Source organism: Dryobates pubescens, chromosome 17 (genome assembly GCF_014839835.1).
Source record: "Dryobates pubescens isolate bDryPub1 chromosome 17, bDryPub1.pri, whole genome shotgun sequence".
Taxonomy (NCBI): domain Eukaryota; kingdom Metazoa; phylum Chordata; class Aves; order Piciformes; family Picidae; genus Dryobates; species Dryobates pubescens.
In genome coordinates this window covers 20,760,371-20,778,953 of record NC_071628.1, presented here as the reverse complement: position 1 = coordinate 20,778,953, position 18,583 = coordinate 20,760,371, and the positions used below count along the sequence as shown (strand labels likewise).

Sequence of the window (18,583 nt, the reverse complement as noted above, 5' to 3'; positions counted from 1 at the left end):
AGCAGCAGAGCGGCGGAGGATGAGCTCCTGCAGGCTCGGGGGAGCCGGGAGAGCGCCGGCCGCGGGGGCTGCCGCAGCAACCTCCCCTCGCTGCCTGCTGCCTGCCAGCGCCGATCGCCTGCGCGGAAGCAGAGCCTCCGTGGCCATTTCCTCTGTGTCCTCTGCTTCCCTGCCTCCTGCCCCGCCAATAAACCTGGCCTCCCGCACACGCCAGCTCAGGCTGTTCCGCGGCCGCGGGACGGCGCAGCCCCGGGGGCACGGCGGAGCCCCGGGGGCACGGCACAGCCCCGGGGGCACGGCACAGCCCCGGGGACACCGCACAGCCCCGGGGGCACGGCACAGCCCCGGGGACACGGCACAGCCCAGGGGGCACGGCACAGCCCCGGGGACACGGCACAGCCCAGGGGGCACGGCACAGCCCCGGGGGCACCGCACAGCCCCGGGGACACGGCACAGCCCCGGGGGCACCGCACAGCCCCGGGGGCACGGCACAGCCCCGGGGGCACGGCACAGCCCAGGGGACAAGGCACAGCCCCGGGGACAAGGCACAGCCCCGGGGGCACGGCACAGCCCCGGGGACACCGCACAGCCCCGGGGGCACGGCACAGCCCAGGGGACAAGGCACAGCCCCGGGGACAAGGCACAGCCCCGGGGGCACGGCACAGCCCCGGGGACACCGCACAGCCCAGGGGACAAGGCACAGCCCCGGGGACAAGGCACAGCCCCGGGGGCACGGCACAGCCCCGGGGACACCGCACAGCCCAGGGGACAAGGCACAGCCCCGGGGACACGGCACAGCCCCGGGGACACGGCACAGCCCCGGGGACAAGGCACAGCCCCGGGAGCACGGCACAGCCCCGGGGGCACGGCACAGCCCAGGGGACAAGGCACAGCCCCGGGGGCACGGCACAGCCCCGGGGACACGGCACAGCCCCGGGGACAAGGCACAGCCCCGGGAGCACGGCACAGCCCCGGGGCCACGGCACAGCCCAGGGGACAAGGCACAGCCCCGGGGGCACGGCACAGCCCCGGGGACACGGCACAGCCCCGGGGACAAGGCACAGCCCCGGGAGCACGGCACAGCCCCGGGGGCACGGCACAGCCCAGGGGACAAGGCACAGCCCCGGGGACAAGGCACAGCCCCGGGGACACGGCAGAGCCCCGGGGGCACGGCAGAGCCCCGGGGACACGGCACAGCCCCGGGGACAAGGCACAGCCCCGGGGACACGGCACAGCCCCGGGGGCACGGCACAGCCCCGGGGACACCGCACAGCCCCGGGGACAAGGCACAGCCCCGGGGGCACGGCACAGCCCAGGGGACAAGGCACAGCCCCGGGGACACGGCACAGCCCCGGGGGCACGGCACAGCCCCGGGGGCACGGCGGAGCCCCGGGGGCACGGCACAGCCCCGGGGACAAGGCACAGCCCCGGGGACACGGCACAGCCCCGGGGGCACGGCGGAGCCCCGGGGGCACGGCACAGCCCCGGGGGCACGGCACAGCCCCGGGGACAAGGCACAGCCCCGGGGACACGGCACAGCCCCGGGGACACGGCACAGCCCCGGGGGCACGGCACAGCCCCGGGGACACGGCACAGCCCCGGGGGCACGGCACAGCCCCGGGGACAAGGCACAGCCCCGGGGACAAGGCACAGCCCCGGGGGCACGGCGGAGCCCCGGGGACACGGCACAGCCCCGGGGGCAAGGCACAGCCCCGGGGACAAGGCACAGCCCCGGGGGCACGGCGGAGCCCCGGGGACACGGCACAGCCCCGGGGGCACGGCACAGCCCCGGGTCACCGCACAGCCCAGGGGACACCGCACAGCCCCGGGGACACGGCACAGCCCCGGGGACACGGCACAGCCCCGGGGACACGGCACAGCCCCGGGGACACCGCACAGCCCCGGGGACAAGGCACAGCCCCGGGGACACGGCACAGCCCCGGGGACACCGCACAGCCCTGGGGACACCGCACAGCCCCGGGGACACGGCACAGCCCCGGGGACACCGCACGGCCCCGGGGACACCGCACAGCCCCGGGGACAAGGCACAGCCCCGGGGACACCGCACAGCCCTGGGGACACCGCACAGCCCCGGGGACACCGCACAGCCCCGGGGACACGGCACAGCCCCGGGGACACGGCGCAGCGAAGGGCAAGGGGTGAGGGGAGCTGGGCGGGCGGTGGAGAGCTGCTCCCGGCTCTCCGCAGCCAGGGGGGGCTGGGGGTCAGTCCCTGCAGCCTCTGCTCGCTGGAGGAGCCCCTGGCTGCCGCAGGACCAATTGCCAAGCTCGGATGAGCTGAGGACACCACTCGCTGCTGGAGCATCTTTGAAACCCTCTGTGCTGGAGAGGTCACCAGCAAACAGAACCACAGGTTGGTAGGGGCTGGAAGGGACCTCTGGAGGTCGAATCCAGCCCCCTGCTACAGCAGGGGCACCCAGGGCAGGGGCACCCAGGGCAGGGGCACCCAGGGCAGGGCACCCAGGGCAGGGCACCCAGGGCAGGGGCACCCAGGGCAGGGCACCCAGGGCAGGGGCACCCAGGGCAGGGCACCCAGGGCAGGGCACCCAGGGCACATCCAGGTGGTCTTTGAAAGCCTCCAGAGAAGGAGACTCCACCACCTCTCTGGGCAGCCTGCTCCAGGGCTCTGCCCCACTCCAAGTCAAGAAGTTCCTCCTGATGTTTAGATGGAGCTCCCTCTGGTCAGGTTTGTGCCCAGCACCTCTTGCCCTGCCCCTGGGCACCACTGAGCAGAGTCTGGCCCCATCCTCCTGACACCCACCCCGTAGATATCTGTGAGCACTGATGGGACCCCCCCTCAGCCTCCTGCAGGCCAGCCAGCCCCAGCTGCCTCTCCTCACATCACAGAGGTTTCCTCATCTTGCTGGTGGCACTGAGGGGCTCTCTGCTTCAAGCAGGACCCCTGCCCCTGCGACCCTGGGGGGTGGGCAGGCTCCTGCCCCTCGGCTGGACCTGCTTCTGCTGTCCCTCATGCGTGCAGGTGCTGGGCACTCAGCCTGGGGCACCACCTGGCCCCACTGCCACAGCACAGCAAAGCAGCCCCTGCCAGAGCTCCACAGCAGCTTGGTGGGCAGGAGAAAAAGCTCCATGGGTGGGTGGCTGAGTGTTTCATGGCAGGGGCTGGGCACTGAAACTCATTGTGCCAGGAAGCAGCTGGAGGGTTGCAGTTAGCTTGCAGTCACTGCCTGCCTGGGGGACACTTTGGGTTGGGGCTGGGTCAGCTGCTGCACACAGAGTCATGGAGTAACTGTCAGGGCTGGAAGGGACCCCAAGGATCAGCCAGCTCCAGCTCCCTTGCCATGGGCAGGGACACCTCACACCACAGCATGTTGCTCACAGCCACAGCCAGCCTGGCTTCCACCTTTTCCACCACTGGATCCTCTCCCTCCACCTCTGGCAATGGGCACAGGCAGCCCAGAAGGCCAAGGGCAGCTCAGCTGCTGCTGGAGAGGCTCCAGAGGAGGCCACCAGGATGAGCAGAGGCTGCAGAGCCTCCCCTGTGGGGCCAGCCTGGGAGAGTTGGGGCTGTGCAGCCTGCAGAAGAGAAGGCTCCAGGCAGACCCAACAGCAGCCTCCCAGCAGCTGAAGGGCTCCAAGCAGGCTGCAGAAGGCTCCTAAAGGCCTGCAGGGCCAGGCCCAGGGGCAATGGTCTGAAATGAGAGCAGAGCAGAGTGAGATTGGAGGTGAGGAACAAGTTGTGCCCCAGGAGGCTGCTGGAACACTGCAGCAGGCTGCCCAGGGAGGTGGCTGAGGCTCCAGCCCTGGAGATGTTGAAGTGGAGGCTGGAGAGGGCTGTGAGCAACCTGCTGCAGGGGAGGATGTCCCTGCAGGGACCTGGGCTGGGTGAGCTCTGCAGCTCCCTCCCAACCCAAACCCTTGCAGGGTTCTGTGATTCTGTTTCCTTGCAGGTTTCCTCTGTGATGCTCAGGAACCTGCTCAGCATCCCAGGAGCTTGCCTGGGCAGGATGTGAGCTGGTGGCCAGCAGGTTGGGAATGCCATTAGGCTGTCAGAGGCATCTGGTCTGCTCCTCTGACAAACCCCATACCCTGTGCCATCAGTTTCCTTGCCTGTAATTAGTTTTGAGGCAAGGCTTTGCTACAGCTCATCAAAGGTGATCTGGGGGTCACGCAGCAGCTGCAAGCCCAAGCCAAAGAACCCAGGCTGGAGGAGGCAGCAGGAGCTGCTGGAGGGACACCTGTGGTGCCTTGCACACCCCCAAGGACACAAGAAGGGGCTGGAAGCTGCTGGGCCTCTGCTCTTTACCCACTGTGGCCACCCCAGGCCCTTCTCCACCTGTCCTGCGCTGTGGAGAAGCCCAGAGCTGTGCCTTTGCCCATGGGGGTGCCCAAGGTGCAGGTGAACCATGGAGCCAGCCTCAAAAGCAGGGCTGGCAGTGGCAGAGGGAGGCAGCAATGGGCACTGGCAGCCCAGAAGGCCAAGGGCAGCCCAGAAGGCCAAGCTGCCCTTGGCCTTCTGGGCTGCCAGTGCCCATTGCCAGAGGTGGAGGGAGAGGCTCCTGCCCCTCTGCTCTGGGGTGTCAGGGAGGGATAGGACTGGGGGGGATGGAGCAGCACTAGAAGTGGGGAGATTGAGACTGGATGTGAGGAAGAAGTTGTTGCCCAGGAGGGTGGTGAGAGCCTGGCACAGGTTGCCCAGGGAGGTGTTTGCAGCCAGGCTGGAGGTGGCTGTGAGCAACCTGCTCTGGTGGCCATGGCAAGGGGGTTTGGCACTGGCTGAGCCTTGAGGTCCCTCCCAGCCCTGCCAGCTCTATGAGAACCAGACCTGTGCTGCCATGCAGCCAGACCTGGGCCCCCCCTGGGCCTCTGGGAACAGGAGGAAGCTGCAAGAGCACTGGCAGGAGATGAGAGCCTGTTGGTGGCTGGGACCAAAGGTGATCCAGCAGCAGCGAGATGCTCCTGCTGGCTCATCCCTCTGAAGGTCCAAGCCGTGGGAGGCTTGGGCCTCTCCTGCGTGCTGGCCCTGGGAAGGAGCAGAGGGCTGAGCACGCAGCACGGCTCCTGGGCCAGGATGTCCTCGGAGCGCCGCTGGGAGGCTGCTGCCGCCTCTGCCTCCACCTGCTGGCAGCTGTCTCCAGCGGGAGCGCTGGAGCGGCCGGCGGGGCAGCGCGGAGGACCTTCCTCTCCTGCCCAGCTCCTTAAACGTGCCAATCCTGCTGGCAAACAGAGCTAGAGCCGCGGCCACAGCGCCAGGGAGAGGCCAACCTGCCGCCCCTGCTGCTCCTCCCTGCCGGCTGCTCCCTCGCAGGCGGTTCGGCCGCTGCAGGCGGTGCTGGGCAGGCACCGAGAGAGGCTTCCCCGAACGGTCCCCACCGCAGCACACAGTATCATAGCATCGGTCAGGGTTGGAAGGGAGCACAAGCATCATCCAGTTCCATCCCCCCTGCCGTGGGCAGGGACACCTCACACCACATCAGGCTGGCCAGAGCCTCAACCAGCCTGGGCTTAAACAGCTCCCCAACCACCTCCCTGGACAACCCATTCCAGGGCTTCACCACTCTCATGGGGAAGAACTTCCTCCTCACCTCCAGCCTGAATCTCCCCACCTCCAGCTTCATTCCATTCCCCCCCAGTCCCATCCCTGCCTGAGATCCTGAGCAGTCCCTCCCCAGCCTTCCTGTAGCCCCCTGCAGATCCTGGAAGGCCACAATTAGGTCGCCTCAGAGCCTTCTCTTCTCCAGACTGAACAGCCCCAACTCCTTCAGTCTGTCCTCACAGGAGAGGTGCTCCAGCCCTCTGCTCAGCCTCCTGGCCCTTCTCAGGACACCTTCCAGCCCCTCCAGATCCCTCTTGTCCTAGGGGCTCCAGAACTGGAGGCAGTACTCCAGGTGGGGTCTCACCAGAGCTGAGCAGAGGGGGAGCATCACCTCCCTTGCCCTGCTGGCCACACTTCTCTTGCTGCAGCCCAGGCTCTGGTTGGCTTTCTGGGCTGCAAGTGCACACTGAGAGCTCCTGGTGAGCTTCTCATAACATCAGGAGTGTGGCTAGAGGCCCTTGCAGTGAAGACTGAGGTAAAGAAGTTATTGAGTATCCCCAGCCTGACCCCCAGCCTTGGCAGCCTCCAGGCCAGGAACCAGGCCAGCCAGCGGGCAGGGGGCACAAAGGCTGTGCCCACCCTGCTGGCACTGCTGGGCTGGGCACAAACCCTCTGAGCCCAGAGCTGCCTCCCTGCCTGAGCACATCCCCGTGCCCAGCAGCTGCTCCAGCGTGGCCCTGGCTGCTCCTGCAGGAGGTGCTGGGTGCTGCTCCCCTCCCCCTCCCTCCTTCTGGTGGCCTGGGGTGGGTGACTTGCCCCACGTGCCCCTGCCCATGGCTCACCAGCAGGTGAAGCAGAGGCTGCCCGAGGGCAGGGGGCTGCAGAGTGAGGGCAGGGTGCCCACAGTGCCAGCAGCACCTTCAGAGCCAGGCTGTGAGCTCCTGCTGAGCAGGATCTGGCCCTGCTGCCTGGGAAGTGTCCCAGGGGCTGCACACCTCCACCACAGACCCCCAGGAAGGTACAGAGGGGAACCCCAGCCCCAGGCACCACCACAGCCCCAGGCTGGCTGCAGGACCTCTTCGTGCATGCAGAGTGCTGGGTGAAAGGCCCAGCCCAGCACCCTGAGGGGAGTGCAGGATCCCACCACCATCACCATCACCTCCCCTCTCCATCACTGCTGGGGCCAGGTGAGGGGAGCAGAGCCTCCCCCCGAGCCCCCTTGCTGTCCTTGCACACAAGCTTTGTGTTGCTGGGCACCTCCCCTGGAGCAGAAACCAAACCTGCCCCGGGCTGCTGGCATGGCTGGCAGGAGGGCACCTCCCCAGCAGCCAGCTTTGTGATGCTCCTCTGCCTCATGGTGCCTTCAGCCCTTCCCCAGGCAAACTCCAGCCACTGCTTTGGCCAAGCCCCTGCAGCCCCCTCCCTCCACTGCCTCTCCCATCTCCAGGGAGCGCCACAAGGGCTGGTCCAGCCCTGGCCAGGTCACTTCTCATCCTGTGTCACCACCCCCACGCTGGCAACTGCCTCCCCTTCAGCTGAACAAGGGCACCGGCGCTGGGGAAGGGGCTGGGGAGGAGCTGGGGGGTTTGGTGTGGAGCAGAGGAGGCTGAGGGAGACCTCATTGCTCTCTGCAGCTCCCTGAGAGGAGGCTGGAGCCAAAGGAGAGGAACTGGCCTGGAATTGTGCCAGGGGAGGCTTAGGTTGGAGAGCAGGGAAAATTCCTTTGCTTGCTGAGCAATGAGAAGATCCCCTCTGGGTCTGCTCTTCTGCAGGGCTCTCAGGCTCCATGATCCCCACTCCAGGGCCAGGTGAGGACCCAGAGCACCTTGGGCACACACAGATCAGGGCCCCTCTCCTGCTCTGTTGGGGTTTTTTTGCAGCTGCTTTGCCAGCTGCCGGTGCCCAAGAGACAGCTCAGGACCTCCGCAGAGACTGCCCCTGGGCCGAGGGAGTCAGGAGCGAGCTCAGTGAGCAGGCTGCAGCCGCAGCCCCTGCTGGAGGAGCTCAGCTGAGATGCTTCAGCAGGCAGCCAGCGCAGGGGAGGCTTTAAACCTTCTGCTGCTCTCCTCGGCAGGCTCCCCAGGAGCCTGGGGTCCCAGGGTCTTCCTGCCAGGAGGAGGAGCTGGAGTTCCCCTGCGGCAGGAAAAGCTCAGGGAGGGGAAGGCAGAGAGGCAAAGCCCACCCTGGAGCACTCACCCCTGCAAGGCTGCCTGGCAGCCTGCCTGCCCCGGGGCTCGGCGTGGAGAGGGCAGAGCTGCCTGGGTAGGGCTGCAGCAGGCAGCAGCTCTGGAGGCAGGCACCCTCCAAGCCCTGGCAGGAGCAGCCGGGTGCCACGCCGGGCTGGCAGCCCGCCCGCGGGTGGGGAGGCAGCGGGCACAGAGGCAGCAGCAGCTCTGCAGGTAGGTCTGGCGTGGGGATGGGGGACGTGGGGACCTCTGCAGCTGCTCCTGGCACAGGCCCTGCCCCCGGGGGGTGCTGAGCACCCCTCTCCCAGCAGGGCAGCGCCTGTGCCAAGGGCTGTGCCAAGCTCCGCTGCCGGATTCCAGAGCAGCATCGCCCTGCCCGCCGTGGCACGGCTGCCAGCAAGCTCCCGGGCAGGGGGCCGGGCAGGTGGGGGTTGGCAGCCTGCTGCCAGGGATGGGCACTCTCTCTGCCCCTCTGGGGTGCCCCTGGCTCCCCGCAGGGCGGGGAGCTGCCTGTGCCGTGGTGCAGTGGGGAGCAGCCTGGCCGGGCACAGCCTGGTGACTCAGCCAGCCTGGCACCCCCGGGATGCAGCCAGGCTGCAGCCAGTGCCTGGCCAGGGAGGGTGGGAGCACAGCAGGACACCAGAGAGCAGGAGTGGGAGAGAGCCAGGGATGGGGGCACAGACTGGGCACAGCCTAGCACTGTGCTGGGTGCCCAGCTACTGCAGACCTGCCTTGCCCTGGGATGGACCCCAGGGGGCAGAGGGCAGGGGAGCTGGGGAGGGGTCTGGAGAACAGGGGCCCCCCAGTAGGGCAGGGACTGTGCCCTGTGCTGGGCACTGCTGAGGCAGCACCTTGAGTGCTGGCTGCAGCTCTGGCTCCTCACTGCCAGCAGCACACTGAGAGGCTGGAGCAGGGCCAGGGAAGGGCAGCAGAGCTGGGGAAGGGGCTGGGGAAGAGGGCTGGGGAGGAGCAGCTGAGGGAGCTGGGGGGGGTTGGTGTGGAGCAGAGGAGGCTGAGGGAGACCTCATTGCTCTCTGCAGCTCCCTGAGAGGAGGCTGCAGGGAGCTGGGCTTGGGCTCTGCTCCCTAGGCTCAGGTGAGAGCAGGAGAGGAACTGGCCTGGAGTTGTGCCAGGGGAGGCTGAGGCTGGAGAGGAGGAAACCTTTCATCCCAGCAAGGATCCTCAGCCCTGGCCCAGGCTGCCCAGGCAGGGTGCCCCATCCCTGGAGGCGCTTAAGGGTCATGGAGATGTGGTGCTGAGGGCTGTGCTTTAGTCAGGGGCCTGCCAGTGCCATGATCCCAAAGGCCTGTTGCAGTGCTGGCAGGTCTGAGAGGCTGTGAGCTGTGCTCTGGAGCTGCAGGCTCAGCCCTGCCCGGGGCGGGCGGCGGGGACAGGCGCTGGCTCCGTGCTGCAGGCCGGCTGGGGGCACAGAGCTGATGCTGTCTCCAATGTCCCTCCAGCTGCTGATTTCCATCCCTCCAGGGCAGCAGGATGACCCTGTGGAATGGCTCCTTCCCCTTCTACCCTGGCCCCAGGGCTGGCTTCCTCTTCGACACCACCCGGGCCACCATCCTCTCTGTCTTCCTCTCCCTCTTGGTCACTTTCATCATCATCCTGCCTGGGATCCGGGGCAGGAAGGTAAGTGGTGGGGCTGGGGGCCTCTGCTCCCTTGCTTGTCCATCCCACAGGCCTCCTCCTTCCCAGCCTCAACCCCCAGACCTGGGGGGGCAGAGGTGCCCACAGCTCCGCGGTCGGGGCTGGGAGGCCTGCAGCAAGAGCTCTGTCTCAGCCCATCCTCCCCTCCCATCTCCCCCACCTCCAGCTCCCAAGCACCCAGCTCTGAGCTCAGCTGGGTTTGGCTTTGAGCAAGCCTGAGTGATTTCACAGCAGTGGAAAAACAGGGTGAGGCCCAAGGCCTTGCTCCACCTTCCCCAGAACCCCACTGACGGGGGGAGGTGTGGGGCACGCGTGCCCAGCGCCGCCCGCGGGGCGCTGCCCGCCTGGCCCTGCTGCGGGCACACCACCTGCCTGCTGCATCCCTGCTTGCTGCTTGCTTTGCAGCAGAGCTGCCCAAGAGGCATCTCCCCCACCCAGGGGACAGGCTGCAAACCCCCAGCCCTGGCTGTTGCCTCCAGCTGTGGCCAGCTGCCAGCAGGAGAGCTTTGGGTGACTGTGGGAATCCCAGCTCAGAGCTATCCCAGGGAGTGTCTCCATCACCTTCCCAGGAAGGGGAAGGCACAGCTTGCCCAACTTGGTTGTTTGACCTTCTTTCTCTGCTCTGATCTCCCTGCTGCCTTCCCCACCCCGTGGCAGGGATGCTCACAGCCACCTGTGGCCCCTGTGACACCATGGTGTGCCCCCCCCCCCAGGGAGAGGACAGGACCATGGCTCAGCAGCTGGCATTTCTAAACATCCTGCTTGGTGCTGAGGTCCTGATGGCCAAATCTGACTGAGCTGTGTCCTCCTGCCCTGCTCCTCCTCCACAGAGACTCTTCTGGTTCCTGCGGGTGGTGCTGAGCCTCTTCGTGGGAGCTGTGGTCCTCAGTGAGTGCCTGGGGCCTGGGGGGAGATGGAGGAGCAAAGGGAAGGAGGCTGAGCAGAGCAGCCAGGCCCCAGCTCCAGCCCAGGGGATGAGTGGTTGAGGAGGACCTGCTCCCATCTGTGCCTGGTGCCTGGCTGCAGCGAGTGGAGGGAGGTGCCAGCAGCCATCCCCCTCCTCTCCAAGGGGCCAGCCCCAGGGCAGGCTCCAGGAGCAAGAGGAGGAGCAGTGCCTGGGCAGTGCCAGCCCTGCTGCCCCTGTGGCATAGCTGCTGTGCTGGAGAAGCCAACCCAAGTGTGGCTCTCAGGGTGGTGAGCCGGGGCTGAGGTCGGGGAAGGCCACGCAGGGCTTGGGGCTCACCCCCCAGGTCCTGCCTCTGGGATGTGTGCCCTGGGGTGGAGCTGCCCAGGGCAAGAGGACAGGAAGGTTCTACCCTCTCCAAGGAATGCTCCACGCTGTCTTGGCAGCCCAAAGGGGAATTCCATTTGCACCTAGGCACAAAAGGCACTCAGGTGAAAGGAATCCACCTGGGCCTGCCAAGCCAGGACCTTCCAGAGCCTTCCAGAAGCCTCCACCCCACGCAGCCCCAGCAGCCCAGGAGCAGCCAAACTGCCCAGGCCCAGAGCCAGGCTTACTGCAGGCTGAGCCAGGCTTGCTGCAGGCTCCCCAGGCCCAGCTGGAAACTTGCTGCCAGCCCAGGCTGAGAGACAAGCTCTCCCCCACCGTGGTGGGCTGAAGTTTCCCCCCACCCAGCAGTAGCTTTGCCAGACCAGCTCAGTTGGAAGCAAATGAAGCTGGATTTACAAGCAAAAAGCTCCACTCTGCAATGGAGCTGTGTCCAGTTCTGGGCCCCTCAGTTTAAGAAGGACATTGAGACACTGGGAGGTGTCCAGAGAAGGGCAAGGAGGCTGGGGAGGGGTCTGGAGCACAGCCCTGGGAGGAGAGGCTGAGGGAGCTGGGGTTGCTTAGCCTGCAGAAGAGGAGGCTCAGGGGAGACCTCATTGCCCTCTACAACTCCCTGAAGGGAGGTTGTAGCCAGGAGGGGGTTGGTCTCTTCTCCCAGGCACCCAGCACCAGAACAAGAGGACACAGTCTCAAGCTGTGCCAGGGGAGGTTTAGGCTGGAGGTGAGGAGAAAGTTCTTGCCAGCAAGAGGAATTGGCCATTGGGATGTGCTGCCCAGGGAGGTGGTGGAGTCCCCATCCCTGGAGGTGTTCAAGAGGGGATTGGATGTGGCCCTTGGTGCCATGGTCTAGTCATGAGGTCTGTGGGGACAGGTTGGACTTGATGATCCTCGAGGTCTCTTCCAACCTCGGTGACACTGTGATGCCCTTGGCCTTCTTGGCCACCTGGGCACACTGCTGGCTCATGTTCAGCCTACTCTCAACCACTACCCCCAGGTCCCTCTCTGCCTGGCTGCTCTCCAGCCACCCTGACCCCAGCCTGCAGCCCTGCCTGGGGTTGCTGTGGCCAATGTGCAGCCCCTGGCCCTTGGATGTGTTAATGACCAAGCTGTTAAATGGAGCTGACCATAGCTTCAGTGGATTCCTGCAAGCTGTCTTTCTTGGGTCTGCTCTTGAGGTTTGCCTATGGAATCTGATTCCACCAAAGAGCAGTGAGCCCACAGCCATTTGTGGGCTTCTCTGTTCTTTGACAGAACTGAGCTAGCTTAATGGAGATGGCTGAGGGCTGTCAAGCACCCTACAATACTCTTAAGGAGGCTAAGTCTTTCAGACTACCAGGCTGGACGAGGCTCTGGCCAGCCTGATCTAGTGTGGGGTGTCCCTGCCCATGGCAGGGGGGGTTGGAACTAGATGATCCTTGGGGTCCCTTCCAACCCTGACTGATACTATGCTATGAATCTGCAGCTAAAATGTCAAGGCACAGCCTAAGGCCACCACAAACCATGAGATCAGAGCACGCTGCAGAGGAGGCAGGGAGGGAGGGAAGGAGGCAGGGAGGCAGGGAGGGAGGCAGGGAGGGAGGCACAAAGGGGAAGCAAACTGAAAATGCAGCCAGTTGTGCAGGGATGCAGGACTTGAGGGCATGAAACAGCCTTCCTGCTCCACCTCCTGGGCCCCTCCAGCTGCTGGAGGCCTTCAGCTTTGGGGTTTCTCCAAGCCACCCAGCCTCAATCTGCCGCCACAGGGGAGGTGGTGCCGAAGCCCTGCTGCCCGGCCTGGCAGGCACCTCCAGCACCAGGGGTCCTGCTGCCAGGCCATGGCTAACCTTTGGAGTCTCCACAGCTGTGCAGTTTGGCAGGGACTGGGAGACAGGCTGGGTCACTGCCAACGCTTCCTACAAGTCCTTCAGCTCTGCCCTGGTCACCGTGGACGTGGGGCTGCACATTGGCCTGGATGGGCTGAACATCACACTGCTGGGTGAGTGCTGGGGGAGCCTCAAGCTGCACCAGGGGAGGGTTAGGCTGGAGGGGAGGAGAAAGTTCTTCCCAGCAAAAGGAATTGGCCACTGGGATGTGCTGCCCAGGGAGGTGGTGGGGTCCCTGTCCCTGTAGGTGTTCAAGAGGGGATTGGATGTGGCACTTGGAGCCGTGGTTGGGTTGTCAGGAGGTGTTGGGTGACAGGTTGGGACTTGATGACCTCTGAGGTCTTTTCCAAGCTGTTTGATGCTATGATTCTATGCTATCTGAGCAGGAGGGGGCTGGGGGCATGTTTGGCACCTGGTTACCCCCCAGTGGGAGGTCTTGGGGCTGTCTCTCAGGCTGGGGAAGCTCCTCAGCTCTCAACACCTGGCAGGAGACCTGGTGAGCCAGCTGGCTGGGCTCTAAGCCTTTCCTGGAGCCAAGAAGCCCAAAGGAAGAGATTCAGGTGGCCTCCCCTCTCCCCTTTTCCCAGTAGGGAAAGCTAATTAGGCAGGAGAGGAAGAGAGAGGTAAAGCAAGGGAAGAACAGTCTGGAATCGATTGGGAAGAGAAAAGGTAAGTCAAGCAAAAGCTAAAAGCATCTCAGGACAAGGAAGGTTACAGAGGTGTAAGGAAACCAGACACAGCTGGCAAAGGATTCTCTGCCTCTGAGGTGCAGGACCCTTAGGAACAGCATGGAGCAGGCCCCACCACATGGTCAACAGCACCAGCAGCAGGAGGGAGTCAGAGTGCCAAGGGCAGGAAAGAGAGAGCAAGGCAGCAAACGGTCCCCCCTTAAACAGGGCTGTGGACAGGGAGTGGAAGTGGACGAGACTTTGACCTGGGGACCCCTCCCCCTGGAGGGGGCCAGCTCTCTCTGCCCACCTCCATCAGGTTTCTTTGCCCACCTGAGGCTAGGTTTTCTCCAGCCAGCCCCTCCTGGGCTGGGCTTTACCTAGCACACAGCTCAATGAGACCACAGAGTCTGCAGTGCCCACCTGCAGCTCCTGCCCCAGCCACGGCCCCAGGAGCACCCTGGGGCTGCAGGGAGGCTGGGGCACAGCAGGGCTGGGGGAGGAGGAGACAGAAAGCAGCCCTGAGGAAAAGGACTTGGGGATGCTGGTGGGGGAGAAGCTGGCCAGGAACAGGCAGGGTGAGCCTGCAGCACAGGAGGCCAAGGGCAGCCTGGGCTGCACCCAGAGCAGCACTGACAGCAGAGCCACAGAGGAGATTCTGCCCCTGTGCTCTGCTGAGACCTCCCCTGCAGGGCTGTGTGCAGGCCTGGAGCCCTCAGCACAGGAAGGACCTGGAGCTGATGGAGAGGCTCCAGAGGAGGCCAGGAAAATGCTCAGGGGCTTGGAGCAGCTCTGCTCTGAGGCCAGGCTGAGGGAGCTGGGGGGGTTCAGCCTGGGGATGAGAAGGCTCCAGGCACAATTCAGAGCAGCCTGCCAGTGCCTGAAGAGAGCTACAGGAAGGATGGAGAGAGACTGTTCCCAAAGGCCTGCAGGGACAGCACCAGGGGCAATGGCTTCAAAGCAGAGCAGAGCAGATTGAGATTGGCTGTGAGGAACAAGTTGTGCCCCAGGAGGCTGCTGGAGCACTGCAGCAGGCTGCCCAGGGAGGGGGTTGGGGTCCCAGCCCTGGTGAGTCTGGGTGGGGCTCTGGGCAGCCTGATCTCTCTGGGGATGTCCCTGCTGGCTGCAGGGCTGGGGCTGGGGGAGCTCTGGAGGTGCCTTCTGGCCTGGCCCATTCCATGCCCCCGTGCTGAGCCCAGGCTGAGCCGAGCCCAGGCTGAGCCCAGGCTGTGCCTCCCCAGGAGCCCCTGTGCGGCAGCTCAACGAGACCATCGACTACAACGAGTTCTTCAGCTGGGGCCCGGGGGCAGACTACGAGCAGAGCTATGTGGCAGGGCTGCAGAAGGGGCTGCCCAGCCCCATCCTCTACGTGGCAGAGAAGTTCCGGGCGCGGAGCCCCTGCGGCGTGCAGGGGCAGTACCGCAGCGCCGGCCGCTACGCCTCCATCACCCTCTGGTGAGTGCCAGCCACGGCCTGGCCCTGCTGCTGTGTGCCCTGGGGAGAGCCAGGCGCAGCAGGGCAGCCTGCTGCAGCCCCCCTGTGCAGAGGGCAGCCTGTGGGGCTGGTGGTGCCAGGGCTTCGTCCAAGCAAGCTGCGAAGCTCTGCTAAGCCCAGGCATGGTCAGATGAGCTGCTGGAGAGGCTCCAGAGGAGGCCAGCAGGAGGAGCAGAGGCTGCAGAGCCTCCCCTGTGGGGCCAGGCTGGGAGAGTTGGGGCTGTGCAGCCTGCAGAAGAGAAGGCTCCAGGCAGAGCTCAGAGCAGCCTCCCAGCAGCTGAAGGGCTCCAGGAGAGCTGGGGAGGGACTGTGGAGAAGGGCTGGGAGGGCCAGGCTGAGGGCCAATGGCTTTGAGCTGGGAGAGGGGAGACTGAGAGTGGAGAGGAGGAAGAAATTGTTGTGAGTGAGGATGGGGAGACACTGGCACAGGTTGCCCAGGGCTGCCTCCTGCCTGGAGGTGTTTCAGGCCAGGCTGGATGAGGCCCTGAGCAGCCTGTGCTGGTGGGAGGTGTCCCTGCCCCTGGCAGGGGCTGGAGCTGGCTGATCCTCCATGTCCCTTCCTACCTAAACCATTCCATGACCAGCATCCCCTGGCTCCAAGAGGGTGAGAGAACTGCCGCTGGCAGTGAAGGGCTCTGTGAAGGGGATGCTCAGAGGCTGGCTGGTGGTGTGCAACTCAGAGCATGGGTGTGTGATGTGGTGCTGGAGCCTCAGGGCATCCCCACGGGCCTGAGAAGCTGTGGGGAGGGGAAGAGAGAGTGTTGCCCCCTTCCCCCCAGGGCCCCCACCCCAGATGTATGCTGCCGGTGCCTGCCCAGATCTCCTTGGGCAGGAACAGCTCACCCTGCCCAGCCCTGTGCTTCCCAGGGCAGGGATGTGGAGATGAACTCATCTGTCATTGTAGTCCTTGGAAACAGGGGAGCTTGCCAGGCTCAGCTCCCCACTGAGCCCAGCCCAGGGGCAGGCACAGGGCAGGGCTGGCAGCTGGGCTCTCTCCAGGCGCTGAATCAGCCCTGGGCAGGGCTCCTCGGGAGGCTCTGCAAACAAAGGTCTCTCTGTGCCTGCTCTCACCTTGAGTGCAGGGAAACTGCCTGGGGCAGCACCTGGAGGCACCTCCAGAGGTTTCTGCTCCAGTCTCCTGCCCATGGCAGGGCTGAGGGTCAGAGCCACATCAGGATGCTCAGGGCTGAGGGTCGGAGCCACCTCAGGATGCTCAGGGCTGAGGGTCAGAGCTCTATCAGGATGCTCAGGGCTGAGGGTCAGAGCCACCTCAGGATGCTCAGGGCTGAGGGTCAGAGCTCTATCAGGATGCTCAGGGCTGAGGGTCAGAGCTCTATCAGGATGCTCAGGACTGAGGGTCAGAGCCACCTCAGGATGCTCAGGGCTGAGGGTCAGAGCCACCTCAGGATGCCCAGGGCTGAGGGTCAGAGCTCTATCAGGATGCTCAGGACTGAGGGTCAGAGCCACCTCAGGATGCTCAGGGCTGAGGGTCAGAGCCACCTCAGGATGCTCAGGGCTGAGGGTCAGAGCCACCTCAGGATGCTCAGGGCTGTGTGAATCACTGAGCTGCTGAGGCTGGAAGGTTCCCTTGCCACCATCCAGGCCAGTCACTCCCCCAGAGCTCCCCCCACCTGCCCTGCTGCTAAACAACTGCCACCCAACCACCTCCCTCAGCACTGCACCCAGGGGGCTTTTAAACACCTCCAGGGATGGGAACCCCCCCACCCTGCTGGGCAGCCTGGGCCAGTGCCTCAGGACCCTTGCAGGGAAGAAATGTCTCCTAATGTCCAACCTGAACCTCCCCTGGCACACCCTGAGGCCCTTTCCTCTTGGCCTGCCACTTGCTGCATGTGGGCAGAGCCCAACCCCAGCTCCCTGCAGCTGCAGAGAGCAGTGAGGTCTCCCTCAGCCTCCTGTGCTCCACACCAACCCCCCCCAGCCCTCTTCCCCAGCCCCTTCCCCAGCTCTGCTGCCCTTCCCTGGCCCTGCTCCAGCCTCTCAGTGTGCTGCTGGCAGTGAGGAGCCACAACTGCAGCCAGCACTCAAGGTGCAGCCTCAGCAGTGCCCAGCACTGCCCCTGCTCCTCAGCAGGTTTGTGCTCAAGGCCCTTCCCCGGCTCAGCTGCTCTGTGAGGTCCCACACTGAGCATCCCCAGGCATGGAGCTGCCTCTCCAGCAGCCCTGCAGCTGCAGAGGGGGCTGGGCTGGAGGGGATGGCCTGGAGCAGGCTGCCAGGGGCTGGGAGCCGCCGCGGAGCCGCCGGGGCAGGGTGCGGAGCCGGGGCAGGCTCCGCTCAGCACCGCTCTGCCCTTGCAGGATGGCCTTCTGCTCCTGGCTGCTGGCCCTGCTGCTGCTCTCCATGCCCCTCCTGCCCCGGGGGGGCTGCATGCTGCTGCTCACAGCCACCCTGCTGCTCTGCTCCCTGCTCTTCTTCTCGGCTGCCCGGGGCGCCGCCCGCTGCCCCATCCGCCTGGGCACCGCTGCCCTGCACACGGCCTACGGAGCCTCCTTCTGGCTGGCACTCGCCACAGGTCAGTGCCCAGCCTGCTGCTGGGGCCTAGGGAGCCTCCTTCTGGCTGGCACTCGCCACAGGTCAGTGCCCAGGGTGCTGCTGGGGCTCAGCCTGCAGCTGGGGCTCAGCCCTCAGCTGCTGCTGCCTGGGCACGGCCCAGAGGCTGCTCAGCCCTTCAGCCTCCTACCTGAGCACAAGCCCATGGGCATGTGCCCAGAGAGGTGCCAGGGCTGCCATGGCCTGCAGACCCCATGGGCATGTGCCCAGAGAAGATGTTGATGGGGGGCAGGGGCTGGCACAGGGTGGGCAGGGGGTGCTGATGGGGGACAGGGGGTGCTGATGGGGGCAGGGGCTGGCACAGGGTGGGCAGGGATGCTGATGGGGGGCAGAGGGTGCTGATGGGGGCAGGGGCTGGCACAGGGTGGGCTGGGATGCTGATGGGGGGCAGAGAGTGCTGATGGGGGGCAGGGGTTGGCACAGGGTGGCCAGGGGGTGCTGATGGGAGGCAGGGGCTGGCACAGGGTGGGCAGGGGGTGCTGATGGGGGGCAAGGGGTGGCACAGGGTGGGCAGGGGGTGCTGATGGCTGTCCCTATGTTGCAGGGCTGCTGTGCCTGGTCCTGGGGCTGGGCATTATCATCCTGAGCTCCAAGCAGCCTGAGAAGCTGAAGGTTGTCTTTGACCTGGACCAGGGGAGGGGAGAAGAGGAGGAGGAGCAGGGCAAGGCCTTCCTGCCAGCTGAAGCCAGCTCCTCTGTGCAGGAGGTGCTGCTGCTCCCCCTGGCACAGCTTCCCCAGGTGCCAGCCACCAAGCTGTGAGGCCCTGGGGGGAGGCAGGGCAAGGTGCCAGGGCAGCTCCTGAGCTCACCCTCTGCCCCAGGCCCATCAGGAGCCCAGGGGGGAAGAGCCAGACCCCAGGCAGCTGCCAGCAGCCAAGCCTGGGCAGGGGGCTCAAATACAAGCTTGTCCTCATGGTGTTGGCTGTTCCTTGAGTCACCAGCAGCTGGAGGAGCTCCTGGGGGGAGGAGAGTCCCTCCCCACTGCTGACTGCCCAGTCCCAGGCAGGGGGCTCCTGCCCTTCCCCTCAGCCCACCCCAGACTCAGCCCAGAGTCCTCCCCAAGGGTCAGGCACTGAACTGGAGAGCTGCAGCCCCCTGGGGATGGCCCACAGGAGAGGCAGAGCCCCCCAGGACTGCACCCCCACCTTTAAGGCCCCCAGGAGGTCTCCTCTGTGCAGGGATGCTCTCCCCAGCAGCTCCCAGGAGGAGTGGAGCTGTCTCCAGGATCACACTGCCCCAGGACACGAGAGGTTGGGAGGCACCTCCAGAGATCATCCAGGCCAAGCCCTGCCAGGGCAGGGCACCCAGGGCAGGGCACCCAGGCACACAGCCAGGGGGGTCTGGAGAG

General features: G+C 65.7%; 1 protein-coding gene across 1 annotated transcript; it reads left to right on the top strand.

Annotated features, from left to right (window-relative positions):
* Positions 1–7,890: 7,890 nt before the first annotated feature.
* Positions 7,891–17,995, top strand: LOC104306220 (dual oxidase maturation factor 1-like). Its single transcript, XM_054169066.1, has 7 exons — positions 7,891–7,913; positions 9,183–9,338; positions 10,187–10,244; positions 12,485–12,619; positions 14,416–14,629; positions 16,984–17,198; positions 17,781–17,995. Exons 2-7 carry the CDS (start codon positions 9,192–9,194, stop codon positions 17,993–17,995), a joined length of 984 nt encoding a protein of 327 aa, XP_054025041.1. The 5' UTR covers positions 7,891–7,913; positions 9,183–9,191.
* Positions 17,996–18,583: the final 588 nt, after the last annotated feature.